Source organism: Drosophila busckii, chromosome 3R (assembly GCF_011750605.1).
Source record: "Drosophila busckii strain San Diego stock center, stock number 13000-0081.31 chromosome 3R, ASM1175060v1, whole genome shotgun sequence".
NCBI lineage: Eukaryota > Metazoa > Arthropoda > Insecta > Diptera > Drosophilidae > Drosophila > Drosophila busckii.
This window is the reverse complement of record NC_046607.1, coordinates 1,095,120-1,106,214: the sequence shown is the minus strand read 5'-3', so window position 1 is coordinate 1,106,214 and position 11,095 is coordinate 1,095,120. Positions and strand designations below refer to the sequence as shown.

The window sequence follows — 11,095 nt, the reverse complement described above, 5'->3', positions numbered from 1 at the left end:
TGCTGAGTACAAGATGGCCCTCGACTCGACAAATAATTGGATAAATGTGAATTCCTATTTAAATTTTAATAGTTCGCTTCAAACTAAATAAAAACAGATTATTCATTTATTTTAAGAAAATCGTTCGGCTTCTTCTCTTCGTTTCCAATTTCATCTAGGAAAGTGGGGCTTATCTAATTCTAATCCAGGATTTTTTTTTTGGTTGAAATTACGGACCGAGAGATAAATTTGCAGTGTTGTCGTATCGCTAAGAGTGTATATGGAATATAAATATAAGAACTATAATAATTGATAATGACAAGGTAAATTTCGTTATAATTTATTTAAAAAAACTTAAATTTAAAATAAATAGAATATCTTATAAAAAAAACTTTGAAACTTAGTATACGATATATTCAACAAAACATTCTTTATTTAAAACTTTAGCATCACAAAGCGTTACAGATTACTTGTCGAGAATTACAGGAAAATTACATTTAGCATGTCCGAGTTTGAAAGCAAATTGTCGCAGCTGCGTGCTTGTCTACAACAACGAGGCATTCAACTGTGGGAGGAGCCGTACTATTTGCAGGACGCGAGCACCAGCTCAGACTCAGCCATGAACAACTTGGCAGAGGAATTAAGTCGTGAGTTGCGCATTAGTGAGCCCAGTTGCCGTAGTGCACTGACCGAACTGCAGAATAATGCGCTAAGGAAGCTGGCAGCACGTCGCCAGTTCAATGAGACGGGCATTGCAACATTCTATGTGCGCTGTGTCGACAGCGAGGGCGGCACGGCTAACAGGCTGGAGGTGAAGTGCGCGCTCAAAGAGCTGGGCGTGAACTTACAGCGACAAATTGCCGAGCAGCTGAGGTTGAACGAGGCTGGTCATGTAAAGTGCATCTCTGCGGGACGCGTGCTGTTGCCGGAGCAGACGCTCGAGACTCAGGGACTGAAGAACAATCAACACCTGTTGGTGATTGTGACTCAGGGCAATGCACAGGGGGAGACACTCTATGGGCGCATACGCCAGATACAACGAGACGTGGAGATGATAGTGGATTCAGGGCATAGTTTTATGGAGTTAGAGGATCAGGATGGCAATGCCATGTTCTTGCCGCCTGCAGAGAATCGCGCTTTGCTGCTTGGCATGGGTCTGTGTGAAAAGGCACGCGCTGCTCTGCGACGAGAGCACATTGATGAGGCATTGTTGCTTTTTCTCGAGGCGGACGAAAAGTTCAGCAACTGCAACTCCAAGTTTCTAGAGGCTGTAGATAACTATGCGCTGCTCAATCTGGATATTGTATGGTGTTATCTTTGCTTAAAGAACATAACGCAATTGCCTGATGCACAGCGTCGACTGGACATTTGTGAGCGTATCTTTGCTCGCAGCTATGGCGAAAACTACAGTCGCCTCTATGAGCTCAAAGGTGTCAACTGTCCGGAACGTGCCCATATTATGCGGCTTCAGCTGCTGCAAGGCATTATCCTGTTTCATCAAAACCGCCCTCAGGAAGCGCTGGCACGCTTAGAGACTGCAGATACTGCTTTAAAAGATCTTAAAGTAGATCCGGAACTAATGCTACTGCTGATCGATATGGGCTACAGCGAATCCGATGCACGTCTAGCTTTGCGGTCCAGCAATGGAAATGTTGAACAGGCCGTACAGTTTATACAGCAGCGACATCAGCGTAGACAGGCGGCACAACTTGGATCTCAATCGGAGCGAGAGCTTAGTAACCGACTGACTCAGCTGCAGCTGGGCAATGATTGGGTGCATCCACGCAGCGTTTGTCGGCTAATGGAGCTGGGCTATGAGCGACCACTAGTGATGGAGGCACTGCGACGCACTGACAATGATTTGGGGCGCAGTGTGGACTTGCTTCAGTCACATGCGGGTGAGTTGCGTCGTAATCTCCCAACTACAACAGCAGCGGATGAACAGATGTTGGACACATTGGGTCAACTTGGCTTCAAGTTGCCTATGGCGCGTGCCGCTCTTGAAACTACACAGAATGATTTCCATCGAGCTGTGGACTTTCTGCTCAAAAGCTTTAGCAGCGAGCAGGAATTGGTGAATGTAATTGATTTCATATCCACATTAACCTCCCGCACTGAGGATGATGAAGCTTCTACTTCAGCTTTTCCTGCTGCCTCACCCAGCAGGCTCGTATTAGCGAAAGCTGTTCTTGCTAAGGCCAGTTCAGAAATTGAAGTGTATAGTGCTTTTAAGCGATTCAACGAGGATTTAGCTGACACTGATGTGGGCTACTTGGATCTGACATTAGAGCAGGAAGAACGCGTACTAAATGAATACAAACAACTGTTGGAATAAAAATAAATAAGTTTCCGCAGCAAATTATTCGAATTGCAGTTCCAGTAGATTATGTAATTTATTTTAGACACTTTTTGAGCCTCATCTGCAATTAAAACTATAGTTATGCTAAAAAATATCTTATGCATAAGATACAACATATGCTTGAAGGCTATTGATAATTATTTTTGATAACAGTTCACTCAAAAAGAATTCAGACTTACATTTTCATAAGTTGAGCTTATGTTCTTTATATTATGTATTTTAAGGTCAATAAATTTTTAATCTTTTAAAAGAGCACTACCGAACATGGGAAATATTACCCAACTAAAATTGTAGGAAATATAAAGTTCATTAAAATATTAAAAGGGAGTTTGTCTTAAATTTTATACGATTACAAGTTTTTGTTCTATCGGTTTCAAAAAATTAAACAAATATATATTTTACATATATATTTGTTTTTTTTTTCACATTTATTTATGTTCATCAACCAACGTAATGGCTATAAAACGTTGTTTGCAATGAGCAACAAGCAACGTAGATAACATAAAATGTTATAACAGTGAACAACTATTTACAATTTAAGGACCCGAGAAGTGTGTCGTCCTCTTGTCCATAGGTCGCTAGGATGCATTCGCTTTAGTCGCCAAAGTTGGCTAAAGATGCCGCTAGCTGATTTGTATGGGCTGCAAGGCGTTCATTATACCTACTCGAAAGGCGTTTAATTTGCTCCCTGACTGGTCACTGGGGGAATGCGTAGGTCGCTTCCAAGGGCGTCGTTCCTAATGTGCAACGGAGCACTTGCAATCATGCGCAGCGCTCGGTTTTGGACACGTTGCACCATCATAACGTTGGTGTTAGTAGCCATACCCCATATTTGGATAGAATAGGTCATCGAGGGAACACTGATTGACTTGTACAAAAAATTAAACAATGGTCAAACTAAACGAATCATGAATTATTATACGAATGGATAGGCCGTTACATAGAAATCACACTAATACCAGAATACTAAGACCTCTTTAAAATATATATATTTTTTATACACTTGTGACATTTTTGTTTTTAAATAGGAACCTTTTTTATTATGAAGGTTGTTGGGCCAAGGCCTTAGATTGATTTGATAATTTGATTTGATTTTATATTGGAATAATTTTGAGGACGTATTGTGTCACCCTAACAACAACTGTTATATTATCTAATGCATTTTGTGCTTCACACTCTCATTCTTAAGCAAGCTGCGTTTGCCTTAATCATTGTCATACTTTTTTTTAGTATTGTAAGAGAAGTAAAATAAATCGGTCACGTACACTTGACAACTCGTGTTGTAAATATCACCGCCCACCCTTAAACAATTTCATGCTAGGCAGGAAAACGCTCCTGATCCTACAAAGGTAAACATCGCTTATCAGGTTTTCGTATAAAAACTGATATTCTGAGCATTTTTATCTTAAGCATCTTGTTCGTAAAATCTTTTCAACATACGCCTAGTCACATTCTACTCAAATTCTTAGATATTTTAGCTTACTCTGATTAATATCTTATACTTGAGTTTCTATTTAGGGAATATGATTTTAAAGCATAGCACTATGGGAAAAATTACCAGTTTATGAGCCAAAATTAATAACACAAAAACGGAGCAAGATATTTCAGTTTGGTTTTTTGCATTAGGCTATTATACTTTAAAAAATTGTGGGCATGGCACCGCCCCTTTGGGTAAAAAAACAACAATTTTTTTGAATTTTAAAAACAATATATCAAATTAATATAACACATGCTAAAAAAATATTTTAGGTTATTTTTTTGAGCGTGGCACGCCATTAAAATACTTAAAATTGGATTTACAATGCTTTCGCACTGTGCTCAAGCGGTAGCAAAATTTTTATACACTTTGACATTTTAGTAAAAAATGGAAAAAGGGTATTATGAAGTTGCTCAAATGTATGTAACAGGGAGGAGGCGTGGCAGACCCCTCAAGGTATATATATTCTTGATCAGCTTGACGAGCTGAGTCGATATAGCCATGTCCGTCTGTCCATCCGTCCGTCTGTATGAGTGCGTGTTCCTCAGCAACTATAAGAGCTAGAGCAACCAAATTTGGTAAGTAGGTGCTCCTATATTCAGGAGACGACGCTCCCCCGCAAATCGAAAAAAACGAAATATAAGGCAGTACAAAAATCTTTAAAAATCTGAAATAAATCACAAAATTGCCTAGTCATGTTTTCGACCGATTGTGCAAGTTTCAGAATCAGAGATCGGATAAATAACTTAGGAATTATTTACATTTAAATTTTCAATATAGACAGCGGGGTGCACGTGCTGACGCGCCATACAAACGTCGCTGCCGACGCAGCGGCGGCGTCGCTGCTGACGCTACAGCGAAAACGAGCTGTACGCGTTAGCTGTTTTGTGTGTATGTGTTTGTGAGTGCATGCATGTGTTTGCTGCGATGCCCTAGTCAAAATGTATCTAAAAGTTGGTGGCGCCCAACTTTAATTTGTCCACTTGATTTAATTTCTAATTCTGTTTCAGGTATGGTAGTTGTGAAAAAATTTAAAAAAGCCCTCCCTTTTGTTTTTCTGAACCGCTTCATGCCATTTTCCACACAAATCTCCATTTTCAAATCTGAGGTTATGTCCTAAAAGCATTAAATATCTCGGAAAGTGGCTTTTTTAACTATATCCATTTAAAAGAGAATTAAAAAAATCTACAGGACTGAATATATTTCATTGATGGACTCCTCTGGACTCATTTTGAATCTCTATTTGCAAGACTGCCTACACATTTCTCATTATTAGGGGAACGGCAAGAGTGATTTTAACATTTGAAATTCACAAATACATAAATAAAGCCTAATGAAAAAAATTTTTAGTTTTCGACTTTTGAAAAATGGTTTTTGGCCTCTTAAACTGGTCATTTTTGCCATAGTAGTTACACCGAAAGCTACTTATAATTTTAAAATAAATAAATAGTTAAATGTTAAATAAATAAATAGTTCAAAAGTAAAAGTTAAATAAAATAAAAACTCGGCGTAGCAATTCTGGAATTCTATTTTGTGCTGAGCTCAACTTATTCTCCCAGTTATTCAATTATTCGCTAGCCCACAAATATGTGCTATGAAATTGTATTTTGGCTGATGCCCAAGCTTACTGATGTGCATCACGTGGCCGTTTATCACAATGCGTATTTTGTGTGTGTGAGTGGACGCGCATGTTGTTGACTTTTACGAAATTAATAATTTTTCAACAACTTGCTAGGTGCCGAAACCTCAACCAGGACAGTATGTGCAACTTCTGCACTTGATGGCCACATAATTTGTCGTCTGAGTATTGTTTCCGAATCGTTAAATCTCAAATAAACTTGGTTAGATTCAATGTGGTGTTTTGTTTTGTTGTTTACATAGATTTGTCATGCTGTGCCGCACATTTTTTGTGAGTGGCTGACATTTCACTTGACTGCTTAGACTGGGCTTACTCGGATTGGATTAAATCGTGCGTATGGTTGTTGCGAAAATAAAATTAATGAAAATAAAAAACTTAATAAAGTGTTTTCAACTCGTTTTTATGAAGTCTGGGGGTATCTCTTTAAAATTTCGTTGGCAAATAAAAGTTATACTTTTAATGTCTAAATGCACTGCACATTTTTGCAGCTTTAAAGCAGCAATATAAGTTGTACAAAAAAGGAAAATTTAAAAAATTAAATGCTAGTAGGAGCGCCTACGACAATGATATACCCTTTGATATTAATTCTACTACTATTAAGCTTTTCGATGATAAAGAAATTACTTTAAGTCGTGTTTTTGGCAAAGAAAGGAAGAGTGAGTTATATTATTATTTATTTTTGGAGAGAAAAATATGGGTTCGTACCCATTTCCTATTTACCAGCGATAAAGAGTTTTAAAAAATTCTAAAAATATAATGTCAAAATGCTGTCAGCATTGTATGGTAGGTATGTTTTTGTGGGTGCGGGCAGTGGCAGGCAGCTGTCTTATTTAGTAGCGAAAATGAGCAGAGGCAGCGCTTAGATACTGCAACCAAGGACTTGCCGCGAAAAAACGGTTTCCAAGCAACAGCAGTCAGGGATTGGCAAGAGGCTTGCTTGCAGTCTCCTCTAGCTGATTTCCGTCATTTACCATGGCTACTGTTGCTGGCGCTGCTGCTGCTGCAATTGCGGCGACAGTTGCTGCTGCCGCTGTCATCAACAGCCAGCAACATTTTCATTGTAGAACCAAGTGCTGCTGCTGTTGTTGTTATGTGTCCTCATTATCGTTTGTTGCTTGCCATGCTTTTCTGCATGTCTTTTGGCATTTTGCATTTATATTTCTTTATACATTTTTTGTATTTATCAAGTGGCAGGCTGAACAACTTTAATGGCTTTGAAATGCACTTGCTGTAGTGCACAGGAAGAGATTTTTAATTTATTACATAAAGCGTGTATGTACAAAGTATAAAATATTTAAATTCATACTTACATTAACCAAGAGATGCTGTATTAGTGAAAATTATCTGGCAAACAAAAGTGTGTAACTCAATTATAGGAAAATTATGTATTAGTACAAGAATAAGAAAGACAACAAAGATATTTGTTTAAAGAATTAAAGGGATGGCCCACATTAAAATGAATACATTATATTAGGTTGTTTGGTAATGACATAATCTTAAAACCAAAACGTTTTCTTCACACTTCCATTGAGCCTTTGAAAACTAAGGAGAATGAGGATATATATACATATGTATAACCTCCTTCTCCCTAGTAATGCGCTTGATGCAGTGCACAGAAGAGTTTTTAATTTATTACACAGAGCGTGTTATTCTCCTTAGTTTTCAAAGGCTCAATGGAAGTGTGAAAAAAAAATATATATATATATTATAATATGTTTTAATATTTTTGTTTCTACCCATTTAATAGGAACTATGAACAGTCATTGATAAAACAAATTGCTTTAAAATTATTTCTTATTAATAATTAAAATATGTATTTAAGATTTTGTTTTTATTAAAATTAAAAAGTGTTTAAACCCAACCATCGTTGCAGGAAGTGGGAAAATTATTAATAGTTTAATAAGTTAAATTACATTGCCTTCACAAAAAAGTAATTTTAAATTTTCTTAATAGTCTTTTTTATTATTTACGAAACAATATATGGTATTCATTTGTTGTACACTTTCACATTTTTGTAAAAAATGGAAAAAGGGTATTATGAAGTGGCTCAAATGTATGTAACAGGGAGTAGACGTTGCAGACCCCATAAACTATATAATATTCTTGGATTAGCTCGACGAGCTGCAGTCGAATATAGCCATGACCGTCTTTCCGTCCGCCCTTCCGTCCGTCTGTCTGTATGGATGCGAGTTTTCAGCACCTATAGAGCTAGAGCCAACCAAATTTGGTATGTAGGTGCTTCTTATATCCAGGACACTGCGCTTTTATTTATTTTTTTATTATTTTCCTCCCCCCCTCCCCGCAAATAAACGAAAAAAACGATATATAAGGTAGTACAAAAATCTTTAAAAATCAAATAAATCAATAAATTGTCTATCTATGTTTTCAACCGATGTGAAAATTTCAAGAACGATCGGATAAATAACTTAGGAATTATTTACATTTCAATATAGACAGAGGGGTGCACGTGGTGACGCGCCATACAAACGGCGGCGGCGTCGCTGCTGACGCTACAGCGAAAACGAGCTGTGACGCGTTAGCTGTTTTGTGTTTGTGAGTGCATGCGTGTGTTTGTTGCGAACCCTTGTCAAAGTGTATTTAAATGTTGGTGGCGCCCAACTTTAACCTGTCCACTTGTTTTTAAATGTAAAATTAGCCAATACCATATTAGTTGGGTAAAAACGTAATTTAACATATGTAAGCTAAGATAAACTGAGTAATATTCCAGATTTTCCAAAGAATAGTTTAAACGATTAAGTACCAGCAATTAAAGCCGATTTATTTAAGAGCTAAATCAGAGTCACAAAAACTTCAGTATGGAAATCATGAACCTTTTTTTCAGTACAGTTAATAAAAAAACAACTCTACAACTGTTTTGTGAAAACATAGAAAACGAAATTGCATAAATTACAAATTAGCTAAATCAAACTCAGAATATTCACAGATAACCACAAGGCTCACTAAGTAGAACTGTGAGTGCCTGACAAAGACAGAGCAGTTGGAGCGTGCGACCAACTTTCTGCTTAGAATGTGAAAATAATGCAAATGATAAAATTATTTAATGATGCGGAAGTACGCTGATAAGCAAGCGACAAATAATAGCAACAAATGCTGCTGACACTGTTTGCAGAGGGCTATTATTATTTTGTTAGCGAGATTTGTGTTTCTGTGATTTATAAAGATAGGCGAGTTTTTTTTTGTGCGCTTGTAACAGCAAATATTCTTTCTTCGTGAGTTCACTCTTTAATCCATTTATAAAATAGCATATTTGAGAAAAACTAACTCAAACGAAAAAGTCGTTGGTTTATTTGTTGAGTCTCCACCAGCTGCGCCTACAAATATGCAGCAAACATTTTCTGAACACTTCGGGCAAATCTATGGGATTGGGACAAAAGTTTTGTAATGAAAGTACACGCGTCCCATGTGGTCGGAATGTTTATGCGACTCATAAAACAGTCTCAAAATTGCCGCATCAGGCAGCTCAAAATGAGTACATAACTTGACATCAATTTACATACTCATTATGAATGTCGCTCAGCAGTTGCAGTGAGAGTACAAAAAATAAAAATAAAATTCAAGAGAGACAATTTAATTAAAAGACTACACATTTGACGCGTTTTATAATTATATATGGATCAGGCAACAATTTACTTTAAACAGTACAATTTCATTTGCGAGCCTAGAACGCTATTGAAACACTCAACTGTAAAATATAACTCTCCTTATGTCAAGGGGTGAATGCTTCTGCACATTTGTATGTTTGTATGAATGTTAATACTTAGCCTACTCACTTGTCGGCTCGGTGGGGTTTGCTTTTTGCATGCTAAAAGGGTTCAGATTAAGTTATAAAATTAAGTTAGAGATGTCCACAGGCCTCAGTTTTAAAATCTTGGACAGAAATTAAATAATTTAAGGATCAGTTAGGCCCAAGGCCGACCAAATTTTTAAAAACTCCGGTCTGCCGTGATTTTATTTATAACTTATATAGTGTTGCCACATATTCAGATCATACAAAAGATAAAGTAACCTTTGCAATATTTATTGAGCAGACCAACGATTTTTTTGTTTGCTTATAAATCTTAGCGGTTTCAAAAATTGTGAAATACCTCTATAGGGATGATATAAAACTTGATTTCTTACGAACACCGTCGCTTTTGAGTGAGAACGTCCCTTTACATCTATCATCATAAAGACACCTTAAGCATTTATTTAATTAGGCACCATCTAGCCTCTTTAATTTTAGTTTCAATTGTTTTTATGGTAAATATTACTTGTATATATATATCTTATATAATTTGATTCTAACCGTTTTTGTAGTTGTTGTCTTTCACCTTTTTCACACAAGTAAAAACTATTTGTAAGCCCGCGCAGCTCATCATAGTTGTTTTGGCATTCGGAATTTCATCCCCACGATTTACGTTCTCAGTTTTAAGGGATCAATGTCAAAATTCTTGGTTAACATGGCAGAAAACAAGGGTTGTAAAAGAATGCATTCAGTAGTGAATGATTAATTCATCTTTAATTTAGATAATTTTGAATGCATTCATTTTTTCCAATCTGAATTAAAATTACTCGCAGAATCAATCTTAAAGAAATATTTTGAAATTGTCTTTTTTCCTTTTTTGAAATTCAATTTGAATAGTTATTGAATGCCCCTAAATTGATTCAAATTGAATGCATTCTTTGAATTGTAATTCATATTGAATGGAGCTTTTCACTTTCATTCAATAAAGGAATGCTAGTTTTTGACTATATTGGAAACACCAACCGCTTCTAATTACTTGCGCAACCTACTGAAATGGAATGTGTGAGTACTGATGAACGAGACGAGTGAACAGCCCAGCACCAACCAACAAGACGCAAATGTAGCGGCACCTAGCACCAATCGTAATGGAAGGAATATCCGACATCAACGTGCTGATACAAAGCATCAGCTCTTTAAATGATTTAAGCAAAGTCGAGTTCCGGGCCTCTATAAGCGATGTCATGCGCCTTTACGTGACCGACGCAAACACATTCCACAGTATTACCAGGTGGCTTGAAGATAAGTATTATGAGTTCTACTGCTACCACAGGATAGGCGTGAAAGGCTTGCATCACAGCATCACAAATGAAGGAGGAGCCGACAAAACTAGGCCACAAGATGCTCAATGGTCAGTACAGCTCTGCTAGCTTCCTAGACGTAAAAGAAGCCTTTGATCGATGGATGACGGATTGCTTTTTAAGCTAAAGACCCTGCTACATACTGCGCAATACCTCCTCTTAAGATCGTATCTGCTGGAATGTAAATTCATGCTCGAAATGAGAGATGAAAGGTCTTCCATCAGACGCAGTCGATCTGGTGTACCACAAGGTAGTGTTTTGGTTCCAGTAATATACACCATTTACACGTCTGATCTGTCAAACCCCAGAGATCCGGATACCCTCCTGCCAACGTATGCTGATGATACAGCCTTTATTGCAAACTCGCCGTGTCGACTCGAAGTGTCCAGGCAAACTCAGCAATTTCTGGACTTATATAACAAGTGGGCGAACAGATGGAAAATATTCATAAATGGAAACATGTCCCAGGATTGCAATTTTTCGCTGAGGTACCAGCGTGCCTCCTTTGGGTTAAGCTGCAGGACACGCTTATCCCTCA

At 37.3% G+C, this 11,095-nt stretch overlaps 1 protein-coding gene across 1 annotated transcript; it reads left to right on the top strand.

Moving 5' to 3' along the window:
* Positions 1 to 414: 414 nt before the first annotated feature.
* Positions 415 to 2,338, top strand: LOC108602143 (NEDD8 ultimate buster 1). Its single transcript, XM_017990176.1, has one exon. The coding sequence runs from the start codon at positions 482 to 484 to the stop codon at positions 2,312 to 2,314; it is 1,833 nt and encodes a 610-aa protein (XP_017845665.1). The 5' UTR covers positions 415 to 481; the 3' UTR covers positions 2,315 to 2,338.
* Positions 2,339 to 11,095: the final 8,757 nt, after the last annotated feature.

Excerpts from the sequence above, each read along its gene's own strand:
- LOC108602143 (XM_017990176.1), top strand. The coding sequence starts at position 482 with ATGTCCGAGTTTGAAAGCAAATTGTCGCAGCTGCGTGCTTGTCTACAA.